The following is a 17,714-nucleotide window of genomic DNA, read 5'->3' on the forward strand; positions in this document are numbered from 1 at the left end:
GGGTGGGGCGGGAGCGGGCGTAGATCCAGGGGCGGAGTTAAGGAGCGCGGAGAAGGCGGGGCAGCCTCTCGTGGGCGGAGCCTGACTTTCTTTCCTTACCTCCCTCTGCTGGATATTTCTCGTGGTGCTTCAGAGTCGCCCGGGGCTGGAGCAGCATGGATGACCAGCACGGATGCTGGTGTAGCACTGTGTCCGCACTTAAAGTGCTTCTACTGCTTCTGGACAGAGCACTTGTCAGCTCGCTGGGGATCACTTAAACATGTCCATTACCAAGCAACCCCTGTTAGCTGGCTAAAAATGATTTAAACCTGACCCTGAAATACAGATCTGGGATAACAGCTAGCATTGATAGAGTGCTTTAAGGTCTGCAAAGCACTTTACGGATACCTCATTTTATCCTCAAGAGCAGCCCTGGGAAGTAAATGCTATTATTTTTACAGATGAGGAAACTGAGGCAGTCGGATTGAATGACTTGCCCAGGGTGGCACCGCTATTAAGTGTCTGAGGGCACATTTGAGCAAAGGGCTTCCCTAATACCACAAATCCAGTGCTCTACCCAATTCACCACCCAGCTGCTTATAAATGGGCTGCTTATTTCAATGGACTGCTGACCACTCCCTTCTCAGGGTTTTCCTGAGGTTGGTCTCATGATTTTCCTCCCGCTTGTCTGACCGCTCTCTCAGTTTTCTTTTCAGGATCATCATTCATGTCTTGTTTGATATGTATGGATCACTCCAAGGCTCCATCCTGGCCTCTTCTTCCCAAATACTCTTCCTGAGAGATCTCATCAGCTCCCATTGGTCCAATTATGATCTCTATGCAGATAATTCCAGATCTACATATTCATAGCTTTGTCCCCTAGCTATATTCTTCCATCAGCATCTGCCTTTTGGACCTCTCCACTGGCAAGTCAGTCTATCAGTATCAGTCAATAAATATTTATTTGCCAGGCAATAAGGGATAAGTGACTTGCCCAGGGTCACACAGCTAGTAAGCATCAAGTGTCTGAGGCTGGATTTGAACTCAGGTCCTCCTGAGTTCAGGGCCACTTCACTTGGACACCTAGCTATCCCAATAAATATTTATTAAGCACCTACTGTGTGCCAAGCACTTGCTAAGTACTGGGGGTACAAAAAAAAGTGAAAGACAGTTGGGGTTTTTTTGGTGGATACAATCAGGTTAAGGGACTTGTTCAGAGTCATACCACTAGTAAGTGTCTGAGGCTGGATTTGAATTCAGGTTCTCCTGCCCTCAACAAGCTTATAGTCTAAAGGGGGAGACAACACACAAACAAATACATTCAAAGCAAGTTATATACAGGATCAAAAGGAAATAATTAAAAGAGAGAAAGAGCTGGAATTAAGAGGGGTTAGGGAAGGCTTCCTGTAGAATGTGGGATTTTGGCTGGGACTTAAAGGAAGCCAAGGAGAGCATTATTTAGTGTGAAGGAAGAAGACCATTCCAGGCATGAGGGACAGCCAGACAGAGAAAATGCCTGGAGCCAAGAGATGAGGTATCTTGTTCATGGAACAGCCAGGAGGCCAGTGTTACTGTATTAAAGAGTACATGTTGGGGAGTAAGGTATAAGAAGATTGGAAAGGTTATGACGTTATAAAGGGCTTTGAATGCCAAACAGAGCGTTTTGTATTTCTTTCCTCCTGGAGGCAATAGGGAGCTGCTGTGGTTTGAGTGGAGAATGACATGACCTGTATTTGAGGAAATTCAGTTTAGGGGCTGAATGGAGAATGGAATTGGAGTGGGCAGAGACTTAGCAGGCTGACCCACCAGCAGGCTATCACACTAGTCCAAGGGTGAAATGATGAGAACCTGCATCAGAATGGTGAGAGTGTCAAAGGAGAGAAGAGGGTGTATTTGAGAGACTTTGCAAAGGTGAAATCACCTTAGCAACAGTTTAGTGATGGGGGTGGGGGAGTGAGAGATAGTGAGGAGTCCAGGATGACTCCTGGGTTGAGAGCCTGAGGGTCTGGGAGGATAGAAGGCAGGGGGGAGGGGTTGAGGGCTGAGGGAGAAAGATAGTTTCATTTGGGATAAATTGAATTTAAGATGTCTACTGGACATCCCGTTCTAGATGTCTGAAAGGCAATTGGTGATACAAGATTGGAGGTCAGGAGAGAAACTGGGGCAGGAAAGGTAGATCTGGGGATCATCAGCATAGAAATGGTAATTAAATCCATGGGAGCTAATGAGGTATCTCCAATTAAACATGTAGAAATATTTTTGCTAAAATCTGCTGTGCTTTCTGGCACATACTAGGTGCTAAATAAATGCTTGTTGTCCATTTCCTAACTTCCCTGTTTTTGTTGAGGGGTTTGCCTAGTATCATAAATTTAGTGCTAGAAGGGTCCTTAAAGGTCAGATAGCCCACCACCTTATTTTACAGATGTGGAAACTGAGGCACAGAGTAGATAAGTGACTTACTTTGCTAATAGGACTCTAAAGCCAGATTTGAACACAGGTCTTCCTGCTTCTAATTCCACTGCCCAATCCACTGTACCATGCTGCTCTATCAGTAATTAAGGTGAGACTTTTTTACTGTTTTCTCTTTTGGAGCACTTATTTGATCAAGTGTCCTTGATGAGTCCAGCCTTTGTTTCTTTGATTAAATCAGGAGTCTTTGGTGACCTGTTTACCTCAAGGGAAAGCCTAGTTTACATGGGTTTGAGTCACATATTGTGATGCCCTTTGACCCTGAACAAGGTATATAAACCCAGAGGTTGGTGTCTTGCCTTTGCGGCTCTCATTCACTGGAAGAGTGTTGGTGTGGAGACTCTGGGTAGCAGCTGGAGCCCCCTGGCTTTGAAGAAAACCCAGATAGCGGTGCTTCACTTTTTGGTAACTATGTATGTGATGTCTTGATTAGACAAAGTCTGTCTGTTGAATTGTGTTATTTGACCTGTTGATATTTTCTGTTTGTAATTTCTATTTGTATTTGCTCTGAAGTTCTGGATGCTGGCTTTTCCTCCTGAACTAAGTGAATGATATATGTATGTTTAGTTAAAGTGAGATTGTTAATTCCATAAAGTTGCTTTCCTTAACTAACTTTGAGCAGATCAGAGAACCTGTGCTGGCAGCTCTTGTTGCTGGTCTTGTTGGGTCTTACACACCTATAGCAGCTGCTAGCCAAACTGTTGTTACAGCTGCCTTCCAAGTCTTTACTTGTTTGAATTAGTTACTCTTCTTTAATTACCTTCGTTATTAATTTTAGTATTTGGGGGCATACTTGGAAACCAATGAAAAAGGAAATCTTTTGATTGTCAACGTTTGAATCCTGTCCTCACTTCAGGGCATGCAAACAGCTTCCAGGTTGGCAGACTGGCTGCTAACAAGTTCTATTTCTCCCTTTGAATAGCTGGAGTCACCCTTGGTGACAGCATAGTAACTCATGGGATCGACTGTTTTTACAGCCAGTGCATTGTGTTGGAAAGGAGACTCCTGGGAACCTCCCTTGGCAACCTTTGTCCTATCCTTAGGGCCAATCAACATCACAGTGACTCCTGAAATTTACTAGGAGGACTATTTCATCCTATTGAAAACACAGGTTAAGTAGAATATGTTAACTAACAAATAATGTTTTGGCTTGGAAGCATATTAAATATTAGTAAGCTTTATTGGCTATGCCCTTTTGAAAATCCACAGAGATCTGAGTAGAAATTTAATTTGTCTGTATATTTATTAAACATCTTTTATGTGCAAGGTTCTGGAGATACAAAGACAAAAAGCAAAACCACTTCTGTCCTAAAGAAACTTACATAAGAATTATAATGATGATGATAGCTAGCACTAACAGCTCTTTAAGCTTTGCAGAGAACTTGTCATTTTATTTCATCTGATCCAGTGATGTAAGAGCTTTTACAGATGAGGACACTGAGGCTGGGAGAGGTTAAATGACTTGGCCAGAGTTATACACCCCCTGAGTATCTGGGACTTTCCTGTCTCAGGGTCCAGCACTCTATTCACTGTGCTACTTAGTTACCTATAAACACAAAATGAACCCATATAATTTAACAAGTAGGTCCTGCACAGTCCAAAGCCCATGAAGCTTGAAGAAAGGAGAAGAGGACTGTGACAGATGAGGGACAGATAAGAACATTGCTTGTTCCAAGCATGAAGGATGGGCTCACTAGATGCTAGTGGGGCAAGAGATGAATTGTGATGTTCAGGGAACAGCCACCTCTTGTTTGGCCCCTGATAAGTCAGCTTTAGTTTGGCTGGAAAACAGAGACTGGGAAGGTTCATTGACTTTGAATCAAAAGGGCCAGAAGTCATGGAAGCCAATCCTTTTATTTTAAAGACACACAAACTCAGCTTAAGTGGCGTGGCCAAGATAAACAAGGAAGAGCTGGGTTTCAAACCACAGATCTCAGACTTCAGAGACAGCATTCATTTTACTGCTCCACTAACTAATCCAAGCTAAGGGGCCCTAAGGAGCCACTGGAAATTTTTGAGCTGAGGGGTGACATGTGCCTTAGGAAAAGTATTTGGTTGTGAACTGATCCAACCATTCTGGAGAGCAATTTGGAACTATGCCCAAAGGGCTATAAAAATGTGCATACCCTTTGACCCAGCAATACCACTTCTAGGACTTTATCCCAAAGAGATCACACAAGTGGGAAAGGAACCCACATGTACAAAAATATTTATAGCAGCTCTTTTTGTGGTGGCCAAGAATTGGAAATTGAGGGGATACCCATCAATTGGGGAATGGCTGAATAAGCTGTGATATATGAATGAAATGGAATACTGTTGTGCTATAAGAAATGATGAGCAGGCAGACTTCAGAAAAACCTGGAAAGACTTCTATGAACTGATGCTGAGTGAAGTGAGGAGAACCAGGAGAACATTGTACACAGTTAACAGCTACATTGTGCAATGACTAACTTTGATAGACTTGGCTCTTCTCAGCAGTGCAATGTTCTAAGACCAGTCCAAAAGGCTCATGATGGAAAATGCTATCCATATCCAGAGAAAGAACTACAGAGTCTGAATGCAGTCTCTCTTTTTTGTTTGGTTTCTTCTTTCTTGTGGTTCATTCCATTGGTTATAATTCTTCTTTGCAACATGTCTAATGTGAAAATGTTTAATGTGAGTGTATATGTAGAACCTATATCAGATTGCACCCCATCTTGGGGAGGGGGCAGGGGAGGGAAGGGTTGGGGACAAAGTTCTGAACTCAAAAGCTTGTGGAACTGAATGTTGTAAACTAAAGAGGAATAAATAAATAAATGTTTTTAAAAGTATTTGGGTAGCTGTATGGAAGATAGATTGGAAAAGGGAAAGGTGGGAAGTAAGGAGACTAATTAAGTGGTTTTTACAAATGCAGGTGAAAGATGATGAGGGATTGAGGTAGGGTGGCTGCCAGATGTTGTGGAAGTAGAATTAAGAAGATCTGGCAAATGATTGCATGAGAGTGGGGGAGGGAGAGGGAAGAGTCAAAGGTGGCTCAAAGTGTGTGAATCTGAGTCACTAGGCAGATGACAATGCTTTCCGTGGAGACAGGGAAGTTTCTTTGAGAGAGGAAAATTTAGAGGACAAAAAGGATTTTGATTTTGGACATTCTGATTTTGAGATGCTAACAGGAGGTGGAGATGTCTCTGAAGCAGTTAGAGATGAAGGATTGATATTCAGGAGAGACATTAGGGCTGGAATATATAATTTGGCAGTCATCTTCAGATAATAACTGAATCTTTGGGAGCAGATGTTTTTAAGGGGGCAAAGAAGGATAGATGATCTAGGGCAGAATCTTGGGGGGTACCTATGTTTAGGGGGTGAGGTATGGATGATGATTCAGCAAAGTAGACTGACTAGTCAAGACAGGTTGGAGGAAATCCAGGAATAGCTGCAGAGGGGTAAAGTAAAATCAGGAATAAAAAAACCATAAGGCTTAGCAGTTAAGAAAATGATGGTCAGCATCAATGAAAAAATTCCAGTAAAATTGTGGGATCAGAAGCCAAATTATTAGGGTTTCAAATGTGAGTTATTTGGAAGGAGAGAGAGAGTGTGTAGACTATTCTTTCCAGGAATTTGATAGTGGAAATCAGAAAGTGTTTTGTTTTTTAAGGAAGCCTTTAGTCAGAGGATCTCCAATGTTCAGTTTCTTCATGAGCTTGGGCAAGTCCTCTCTGAGCTTCTGTTTTCCCATTTCTATAACGCATGGTTGGATATCTTGGGTTTTAAGGTCCCTTCCAGCTCTAGAGCTAAGATCCTATGATCCTGAGGTTTGGTGTGATCTGAGCCTATTTATAGGCAGTAGGAAAGACTTAGTAGAGACTGAAGATTGTAGAAAGAGAGATCAATGGAGCAGACTCCCGCAGGGGGAAATGGAATTGAGGGCACATGTAGAGGAGTTAACCTTCGCTAAGGAGGAAGGCCATCAATTTCTCAGTAATTAGAGCAAAGGAAGAGAGGATGGGTGATGATGAAGATGGGTTTTGATTAAAAAAAAAATGATAGATCTAGAAGGGGCTCTACGTCATGTTTACAAATGAGAGAATTGAAGGCCAAAGAGTTTAAATGACTTGCCCAAAGTTACACAGATGAAAAGAAGCAGAGCCAAGATTTGAACGGCTTCCAAGTTTTGTACTCTTTCCAACACATCATGCTTATCAAGGAATCCAGTTCAGATAGCCTTACTTTTCTTGGTAAAGGAGGAGGTGATGTCATCTGCCGGGTTTGGGCTAGTATTAGTGTGAGGAAAGAGGAAAATATTTGAAACAGCAGTCATAGGGAGTGTGATAAAGTCAATCAGGGAAAAATAAAAAGATTCCTGAATAGCCAGGAGGCCTCATTTCAACCAACCAATTGATAAAGGTTTATGTTACTAAAAACCTGAATTTGTAGTGGACCCAGTCAGCATGGCCTGGTGACTTCCCCTAGACTGGTAAACAGCTCACAAGGAGGAGCAGAGAAGTCCAAGGGGAAAGATGACCCAGGGTTGAATGCTGACAGTTGTTCTAGGAACTCAAAGGTAGAAGACAGTGTTCGTGACTGGGCTGGTTAAATTTAGGGTCAAGACAATGAAAGGAGGAAACTTATGCCAGAATTTGAGTGCAAGGCAACAAAAAATATGGTTTGTTGTGTTCTATTAGGGGAAATTGGAAGATCAAAGAAGAGCTAGGACCACTTGGAGGGAGGAAGGGAGTAAATTTAAAAATGGTTTCCAACAATGGAAGGAAACCAGATCTGTTCAACTCTTACTTTAACTGTTTTCTCTGCCAAGGAGAACGATATTTGGTTTAGAAAGTTTAGAACAAAAATGCATAATTGAGAGTTGATAATCAAGCCAAGTCAGGAAACAGAAGAGAATATGGGATTTCCCTTGATTAATTCAAATCACCAAGCCCATATTAAACACATCCCCCAGGGGCTTCAAGAGTGGGCAGCTGTGACTGTTGAACCATAGCCAGTGATTCTTGGTGGTTCTCATTTATTTCTGAAATAGATGTCACTTTAATAAAATCATGCATTTCCATTTTGTTTGGTATTTGTAATAACTGTGGCAAACGAAGTCATCTCATCTCTGCATCGAGGAGAGACCTAGTTTAATTTGTCCTCTTATAGATCCCTCTGGTTTGTTAAAATGTCTTGTTGACTGTGATGGTCTTTTATTCTATCACCATCATTTCCTACTGCTTCCCCACACGGGTCAGTTCCAAAAATGTGTACCTCATTCCAGATATAATATCTACCACCTGTCTGCTGGTGTGTGGCAATATCAGTCTTTTGTCACAAACTGTGACCTACTCTTTCCATTGTACTATGCTTATGTAGGAGTTCAGTTCAGATGGCCTCAATTTTCTCAGCAAATAAGGAAGTGATGTTATTTTCTGGGGTTGGGATGTTGTTAAGGTCATTTTGTTGGATGGTGAGCTCTAAAGAAACACCATTCCTGTGAGTGGCTGAAGTAGGGTGGAGATGATGGAGGTCATGGGAATAACAAACATTGGCTGATTGAGAGGCCAAGATGTTCAAAGGAACACAAGTTGTCAGCGTTAGTATTAGCTGAGATGAAGGCAGGAATTGGGGGTGATAAGGAAAACAGTCGGCCAGGTACAGAGATCCTTCTTGAGAGAGGAAGAACGACTTGGGAAATGGTAGATGAAAGAAACAGAAACGCAGACAGGGTCATAGAGATGAACAGAATGAAACTCAAAGAGGGTTCTGGATGTCAGTGGCAGAGAAAAGGCCCAAAACTAATAGTGGGGAGCAAGGAGTGTGTTGAGTCCTTATCCTGGCCTAAAGTGTTACAGAACATGAGGGAAGCAGTGGTCAGTCCTGGAAAAGTGGACCAGTGATGAAATATCTTCTGGGGAAAGTCAGGTTTCCCTATTAGACATCCTATAGGGACAGGTAACTGGGAAAGGGGAAGTCTGAACAACAAAGGTTAGGGAAGAAGGAGTAGGAATGTGCTAACCATGAAACTGTAAATATCAGTTGATTTGAATTTGGTTCATTCTTCATTTCTGAAGAGGACCAATGACGTCATGGGGTGGTATCTTGATTCAAGCATGGATTGGATTTAAATGAGGAAGAGTTGCATGAAGTCAGCCTCACTCTCTCCTCCTGAGTCATCAAAGTCCAATGGCAGGACAAAAGTCAAGATGACTGCAGTGGATGACCTTGGTGTCTTTGATGCCTGCCCAAGCTCTAAGAGCTCCACAGGGCCTGCTTCAGTTACCTTCCTGACCATTGGAATAAATTGTTCTCATCCACCCACTTCCCTGGGGGAAATCTTCACATGCTTGGGGTAAACATCCCCTTAACTCGCCAGTGGGTTTGAGTCTGTCAGTTATCCTCAATTCGGTTTACCTGGGTGTTGCTGATGAGTGTTCAATAGTTTCTTGGAGCCACAGATGAGAGTTGAGAGCCAGGTAGACACCAAGGATAGATGAGCAGCCCTGAAAAGGGCTCATCAAGCCCTCAGACCTTAGTCCTCCTTGAACACATGAGCAAGGAGGTTGTATTTTATCCTGTAGACAGACAATAGGAGCTCAGCCAAACAACAGAATCATAATTTTGTCAACTGCTTAACAGCTGGAAAGGAGAGCCTCGCTGGGGGTTCTGAAACCTGCTTAAACTTAGAAGTGGGTCCTGTATACATTTTTCTCCCCCTGGAAAGCTGGCTATCAAATATTTGTCAGCTTATCCTGAGAGACTAAAGTCAAGGATGATGTTAGGAAGCTGTTCCAGTAGTTAATACAAAAGGTGATAAGGGCCTGAATTAAAGTAACGGTAGAATGAGAGGAGAGGAAATATCCAAATGGTGTTGTGGAGGTAGAATTTTGAACTTTGCAACTGATTAGACAAGTGGGGTGAACAAGAGGGGAGAGACAAAGCTGATTCCAAAACTGAGCCTGGGTGACTAGGAAGTTGGATGGTGGTACCATCAACAGAAATAGGGAAATTGGAAGTTGTTTTTGGAGAAAAATAATTTGAAACCAGCTTGAATACTACAGTACTAGGTGAAAGCAAGATGTCCCTATACTGAGTCCCTAAACATTGTATAATGCTTTGGTTTTTGGGGGTGGGGTTAATTTCAGAAGATCCCAGAGTTCCTTTCCACCAGTTTTCCCTCCCTGTATTCATCTGGTGCAGTGCCAGGAGAGGAACTCAGAGAGGGAATAGCTAACCTTGCCCTCATTCTCACTTTGGTTACAGAGAGGACAAGATTGTATTGGCTGTGAACTCTGGACTCCCTTACTACTTTGACTATAGAGGTGGCAGATTAAAAAAAAAATCTTACCTGCTCCCTGCTCTCTTGGTTCATTAGCCCTCTACTCTCTTTATAGGTGAAGACCCTGGAAAATGGGATAAAAAGGATTTGGGAGGATAGGATAACTAAAAAGGGGAAGGTCTAGGTACAGGGATGGGGAACCTGCTGTCTTGAGGCCACATGTAGCCTTCTAGGTCCTTTTGACTGAGTCCAAATTTTACAGAACAAATCCTTTTATTGAGGGGATTTGCTCTGTGTAATTTGGATTCAGTCAAAGGGCTGAACTTAAGGACCTAGAAGGCCACATGTGAACTTGAGGCTGGCTTGGAGGATGGCATTTTTTGGTGAACATAAAACATGATCTCTCCACCCCCACTCCCACCCCTCATCATCCTGAAACAGAAAGACATTTTGTGTGTCTGTGTGTGTGTGGTGGAGGGAATGGGAGGGAGCTTTTATTTCTTTTTATTCATTTAATACTTATTAAGCTTAGGACCTCAGCACATATTTTTCTAGCTCCTGTGGACTCAAAGATGAACAAAACAAAGTTCCTTCCTTCAAGGATCCAATTGGAAAAGGAAGAGAAGAAATTTGCTAACTCTAAGTAGAATGTGATGTGTTCATTAGAAGAGATACACCACCCACAGCAAGAATTAAGGTGGGAAGACGACTTTTGGCTGCTTCTGAGAGGAAGAGGAGGTGGCACCTTAGTCAGTCAAGAAACATTTATTAAGGGCTTACTACATGCCAGGCACTAGGGCTAAGCACTGGAAATGATGAATATAAGCAAAAAGAGACAGTGCCTGCCCTTGGGGAACTTACACTCTAATGGGTGAAGACAGCACATAAAAGGAAATTGGAAAGGAAAGGTGGGAGCTGGCATTGAGGATTGGAAGAGATAACCAGTGTCCAAGTGAGAGGATGTTCTAGTCCAGCCTGGTGGGAAATAAGGACCTGGCTGGCAAGGGCTTCTTTCCTAAATGGAGGTTCTGGGAGGATGAATCACAGGGAGGGGCCACAGGGTACACTTAAGCTGAATCTGGAAGGAAAAAAAGAATTTTATCAGGTTGGGTGGGAGAAGGCAATAAAAATTGAAAACCGGGTAGGTGGAGGTAGAGATTTAAGATAATAAAGGTTTTCCATATCATCCCCATTTCTTATGGCACAATAGTATTCCATTACCTTCATATACCACAGCTTGTTCAGCCATTCCCCAATTGATGGGCATCCCTTTGATTTCCAATTCTTGGCTACCACAAAAAGAGCCGCTATAAATATCCTTGTACATATGGGTCCTTTCCCGCTTGTGTGATTTCTTTGGGATACAACCCTAGAAGTGGTAATGCTGGGTCAAAGGGTATGAACATTTTTATAGCCCTTTGGGCATAGTTCCAAATTGCTCTCCAAAATGGCTGGATTAGCTCACAACTCCACCAGCAATGTAACAATGTTCCAATTTCCCCACATCCTTTCCAGCATTTATCATTTTCCTGTTTTGTTATTTTAGCCAATCTGACAGGAGAGATGTGGTATCTAAGAGTTGTTTTGATTTGCATTTCTCTAATCAGTAGTGATCCAGAGCATTTTTTCATATGCCTATAGATAGCTTTAATTTCTTCCTCTGAAAACTGCCTGTTCATATCCTTTGACCATTTCTCAATTGGGGAATGGCTTCATAACAACCTGGAAAAACCTACACGACATAATGCTGAGTGAGCGGAGCAGAGCCAGGAGAACATTGTACACAACCACAGATATATGGACTCCGTGAGGACCAACCCTGACATACTTCGCTCTTCTCAACAACGTAAGGTGCAAGGACAACTCCAGGGGACTCACGATGGAGAATGCTATCTTCATCCAGAGAAAGAACTGTGTAGTTTGAATACAGATTGAGGCGCACTACATGCTCGCCTATTTTGCTTCTCTTTTGTTTTTGTTTTTGGTTTTTTTTTGGTTCTGTTTCTTCTTTCACATGATTCATTCCATTGGTCATAATTCTTCTCCACAACTTGACTAGTGTATAAATTAATTCAATGCGAAATTATACCTGGTAGTTATATGAGATTCCAGGCCGTCTTGGGGAGGGAGGGGAGAAAATCTGGAACTCAAAATTATGTAGAACCGTGTGTGGTAAACTAAAAATAAATAAATAAATTAATCAAGAGAAATAAATAATGAACACACCAAAAAAAAAAAGATAATAAAGGTTTTGAAACCCCATACCCCTGGTGTTTTTTTCTTAAAAGTTCTAAGGAGATCACTTCTGAAATGGTTATTTGGAGGGAAAAATGTATTGAAAAAAATCGATTAACACCATTTGGATAAATCATACAAGAAGAAATTTCTATTCCAGGGTCCAATATTTAACCTGGGAACATGCAGTCCAAGGAACTTTAACTTTAACTAACTAAAAAAGACTGTAGGCTAAACTGTTGTCTAGGAGAGAATGATGTCTTCCTTCTTCCATGGTGTGATTTAATGTTTCTCCAGAATCTGGCAAGTCCTGATGAGGAAGAGCTTTTCCAAAAAAGGAAATCACTTTAAATTCAGTTTTCTGCCTGGTTCACAGATTTTAAAATGCCTCTGGCTATGCAAATAAATACTGTTGAAGGGTTGTTGACAGTCCCTACTGAAAGAAGTTTACCAAGGTCTTGGAGAATTATTTCCTGGCATTTGGGGAGATCCACATTACATCCTTCAAAAATTTCTAGTTAAAATCCTAGACACCATGCCCTATTAGAAATGCTGCTTGTGATTTGGAACTATGCCCAAAGGGCTAAAAACTGTTCATATCCTTTGATCCAGCAATACCACTGCTAGGTCTGAATCCCAAAGACATACAAAAAAGGGAAAAGGACCTATTTGTACAAAAATATTTATAGCAGTTCTTTGTGTAGTAGCTAAGATTTGGAAATTGAAGGAATGCCTATCAATTGGGAATGGCTAAACAAGCTGTGGTATATGATTATAATGGAATTATTGTGCTATAAGAAATGACAAGCAGGATGATTTCAGAAAAACCTGGAAAGACCTACATGAACTGATTCAAAGGAAGTGAGCAGAACCAGGAGAAAATTATACATAGTAATAGCAATATTGTTGGATGAAGAATTGTGAATGAATTAGCTATTTTCAGCCATACAATGATCCAGGACAATCCCAAAGGACTCATGATGAAGCATACTATCTGCCTCCAGAGAAAGAACTGATACTGTCTGAATAGAGACTGAAGCATGCTATTTTTCACTTTCTGTCATTCTTTTTCTTTATTCGAATCTTCTTGTACAAAATGACTAATCTGGAAATGTTTTACATGATTGCACCTGTATAACCTATATCTGATTGCTTACCATTTCAGGAAGAGAACAGGGGAAGGGAAAAAGGGAGGGAGGGAGGGATAGAATTTGGAATTCAAAACTTTAAAAAAATGTTAAAAAATTGTTTCAACATGTAATTTGGGGGGAAAATAATATATATGTATAAATAAATAATAAAAGAAATATTACTTGTGTATAGTTTTCAAAATTACTCTTAGTAAAATAAATGAATTTCAATGTAAAACAATCACATGTAGTATTTAATTTTTTTCAAAGCATTTTACAATCAATCCTATTAGATAATGCAACCCTATGATGCAAATATCAGGAACTTTATTTTTAAGAGTATGAGATCTGAAGGAGGGAAATTACAGCAAGATTAGAACAGAAACTTCAGGTTCTTATTCATCAATATAAACTGTAACCCATAAGAATACTCTTCATAAAAACCAAAAACCAAAAAACGAATGACACACATACCAGAATATCTTGTATGGCATACATATTGATCATTTGTTTCATGGAACAGGAAAGCATTTACAATATATCCTATAATTGGGAAGGACATCTAACAAGTTCTGTAATTTCGTATTTGAAACAGCTTGGTATTACATAAAGGGCTGAATTTGGAGTCAGACAACTCCAATGGGCTTTTATCCCATCTCTCTAACAGCGGACTTGGGTTCAAATCAGCTTTCATCTATTTCTTCCAATGAAAAAAATGACAATTGGGGCCTGTCTTTTCATCTGTAAAATGAAGGGATTGTATTAGATAATCTTTAAAATCTTTTCAATCTTGAAATCTACAAATTGATGAGTTTCCTTTTCAGTTTCTTAATTGTAAAAAGTGAGAGTTAGACTTGATCTCTGATAAAATATGAGTTCCTCCCATCTAAGGTCCTTGAGGGCTTATGTTGTTTCCATTTTTGTCTCTGCATCCTCAGTGCCTAGCCAGAATAAGCAATTAATACACTATTGATGATTAAAATTGAGCTCTAAAAGAATTTCTTCTAATTCTAACTTTTTTTATTCTGAAACACCACCAAAAAATAAATTGGCCCCAAAGCATTTTTCTCCCTCTCTGTTTATTCACAGAAAGTTAGAGAGCTCTTCTTTGATTTAGGTTCAGAGGGGGAGCCAAATTGACAAGGGAACAAAGACAATTACAGAAAAAAAAATAAATTCAACACAGACCTTTGATTAAAAAAAAATCCAAAGCCTCTCCCATCGCCTACTCCCAAATCCATTTACCCACCCTAAAGATAAATACTCAGTTGTTCTGGGAGTTCAAGTATGTTTACTGCGAATTTAATAGTTAGCTACATACCCAGATTTTACAAATGCAGGCTGAATTCAAGTTCCCTTTCCAAGAGATCACAGCAAGTCAGGTTAAGTAACCAAACAGGAAATGAACCAAACATCAAGATTTCCTTGTATAAAAGGGATATCTAGGGGTTAATTGTCATTAAGTGCAATGCAAGGCATTCCTAGTTACAAATATGAAATACCAAATTAAAAAAAAACCATGAATGTTTTAATTTAATTTTATTATAAACTTCACAATCATCAATAAACACAAACTTATTTTTGTTTCCTTTTTATAGTAATTCAATTTTAATTATTTTTTATTCCTAATTCGCTCCTCATTCCCCTTCCCCTACCCATTGAGAAGGCAAGAAAAACAAAACCCCTCACAAATATGTAAAAATATGCAAAACAAATCCCTACATTAGCCTTGTCCAAGAATATAAAGAAAAAGAGCAGAAAGGATGCTTCAATCTGTATTCTGAATCCATCAGTTTTCGATCTGGAAGTGGATAGCATGTTTCATCATGAATCTTTTGGAACTGGAGTTGGTCAATGTGTTGATCAGTTACTAAATCTTGCAAAATTGATTTTCTTTACAACTTTGCTATTACTGTATAAATTGTTCTCTTGGTTCGGCTCACTTCACTCGACATGAGTTCATATAAGGCTTTCCAGGTTTTTCTAAAACCATCCTCTTCATTATTTTTTACAGCACAACAGTATTCTGACACAAAACATGTACCATAACTGACTCCAGCATTTCCCAAGTGATCAGCATTGCCTTGGTTTCTAATTCTTTGCCACCACAAAATGAGCTGCTATAACTATTTTTTGTAAATATGGATCTTTTTCTTTGAGCTCTTTTGGGGTATAATTGTGGTATTAATGAGTCAAGGGTATACACAGTTTAATAGCTTTTTCAGCTTAGATCCCAATCGTTTTTTCAGAATAGTTGAATTAGTTCACAATTCTACCAACAGTGCATTAGGGTACTTGTTTTCCCACATCCCCTCCATTTTCCTTTATGACATCTTAGTCAATCTGATGTATATGAAGTGGTACCTCACAGTTGTTTGAATTTACAAGTCTCTAATTATTAACAATTTAGAGAATTTTTCATGGTTATTGATAGTTTGGATTTCTTTCTATGAAGATTCTGTTCACATTCTTTGGCTACTAATCAATTGGGGAATGCTTCTTATTCTTGTAAATTTGACTCAGTTCCTTGTGTATCTTAAAAATGAGACCTTTATCAGAGGAACTTGCTGCAAAGATTTTTTTTTCTGCTTCTCTTTAATTTTCATGACATTGATTTTTATTTGTGCAAAACCTTTTAAATTTTATATTATCAAATTCATCTATTTTATCTTCTGTGAGCCTCTCTATCTCATTTGGTCATGAGCTCTTCCCCTTTCCATACATCTGAAAAGGAATTTTTTTCCAAGTTCTACTAATTTGCTTATATCACCCTTTATGTCTAAATCACGTACCCATTTTGAGCTGTATACAGTGTGAGATCCTGGTTTTTGTTTGCTAGACCACTTTCCAGTTTTTTGAGAGGTGTTTGCTAAATAATGAATTCTTGCCTTACTAAATAACTGGGATCTTTGGGTTTATCAAACACTAAGTTACTAGGTTCATTTGCTTCTGTATATTATGTATCCATTCTGTTCCACCAATGAACTTCTCTATTACCCAGTACCAAAACACAAACCTTTTAATAAGCAAAGAATAGAAAGAGTTTTGAATATGAAACTTGATCCATATTTTTGTGGGGGCAGGGCAACTGGGGTTAAGTGACTTGCCCAAGGTCACACAGCTAGTACGTGTCAAGCGTCTGAGGCCACATTTGAACTCAGGTCCTCCTGACTCCAGGGCCGGTGCTCTACTCACTGCACCACCTAGCTGCCCCTGATCCATATTTTTTAACAGCATATTAACTTTAATAAGGTAGTAACAAAATCCTTTATGTGGGCCTTTCTGAACTTTTCTATATTAAAAGAAAATATTTTATTGATTTTTTTGCATACCTGTTGCTACCCAGGAACACTCTCCTCACACACCTCTGCACCCTACATTAAGCCCTTCCTTGACAAATACTAGCTTTCTGAAGATCCGAGATTGGTGTGGGTGGGGTTTAAGGCAAACAATTTAAAAATTTTTTTTATCATATTAAATATGATCAAATAGTAGTAACAAAGTTGCCCAGTTGGTGCCCCTTCTGAACGTTTAAAAGTATATTAAAGCCATTTTTTTTTACATATCTGTTATTATCTTGTAACTCCTTCCCTCTTCTACCTACAAAGTCTCCTTTGAAAAATACTGGTTTTCTTAAGAACCTAGATTGAGAGGCTAGGGGAAACATGCATTTTGTTTACTTAAAAAGGGTATATTAAATGTAATACGGTAGCAATAAAATTGTCCTATTTGGGACTCCTTCTGAATTGTTAGAAACAATTTTTTGCAGTTATTGTTATCATTCAGTAATTCACTGTCTTCTGCCTTTACAGGATCTCCTTTGACAAATACTGGGGAGTGGGGGGTTTGGGGAAAATATTCTTCTTGTTACTTAAAAAGGGCAAATGTTAAATGTGATAAGGTAGTAACAAAGTTGCCCTGTTTGGGCCGCCTGGATTTTTGTTTTACGCATTAATTTTGGAGAGGGGGAGGGGCACACCCAGTAACTGACAGCCCATTGCCACACAAGCCCGCCCTTAAAAAATACAGGTTTTCTGAACATTCTGCCCGGAGGAGGCTGGGCCTCCTTTTGGTGAGGCGCAGCGTCCCTAGACAATACGGCGGGCGGCGGCGCTATTCGCTGGTATACGGCCCGAGGATCTCCAGCCGTCAGCTGACGAGCAGTCCGCGTGAGGAGAGGAGCTCTCCGCCGTCACTCCCGACGCTGCCCACGCTCCTGTCTCTCCCGTCGCTCCCGACGCCGCCGCCGCCGCGAAGATGGCGGCGGAAATCCACTCTCGGCCGCAGAGCAGCCGCCCGGTCCTGCTCAACAAGATCGAGGGCCACCAGGACGCCGTCACGGCGGCGCTTCTCATCCCCAAGGAGGACGGCGTGATCACGGCTAGCGAGGACAGGTTGGGGAGCACGGGGTGGGGGTGGAGGAGCGCGGCGCCGCCGCCCGGGCTCCCGGCTCCCGTTAGCTCCGAGCCCCCAGCCCGGGGCCGCGCTTCCGGCGACCGGCCGCGCGCCCCTTCCCCTCTGGTCTGCTTCCGCCTCGGCCCTCGGGGGCGCACCTTGAGCTCCTCCCTCTAGGGCCCCCAAGTTCTGGTTGGGCCGGGTGCTTTCTTCCGTCCCCTGTTGCCCGCCGGCGCCTTCCCTCGAATCGTTCTGTGTCCTTT

General features: G+C 41.0%; 1 protein-coding gene across 1 annotated transcript in view; it reads left to right on the forward strand.

The window, feature by feature from the left end:
• The first annotated feature begins 17,280 nt into the window (after window positions 1–17,280).
• The window catches only part of WDFY1 (WD repeat and FYVE domain containing 1), a 59,887-nt gene continuing 59,453 nt past the window's right edge, over window positions 17,281–17,714 (forward strand). The window contains exon 1 of the mRNA XM_036755709.1: window positions 17,281–17,450. Within this exon, the coding sequence (XP_036611604.1) occupies window positions 17,314–17,450 (137 nt within the window). The 5' untranslated portion in view covers window positions 17,281–17,313. The remainder of the gene's footprint in view (window positions 17,451–17,714) is intronic.

This window comes from Trichosurus vulpecula, chromosome 4 (genome assembly GCF_011100635.1).
Source record: "Trichosurus vulpecula isolate mTriVul1 chromosome 4, mTriVul1.pri, whole genome shotgun sequence".
NCBI classification, from domain to species: domain Eukaryota; kingdom Metazoa; phylum Chordata; class Mammalia; order Diprotodontia; family Phalangeridae; genus Trichosurus; species Trichosurus vulpecula.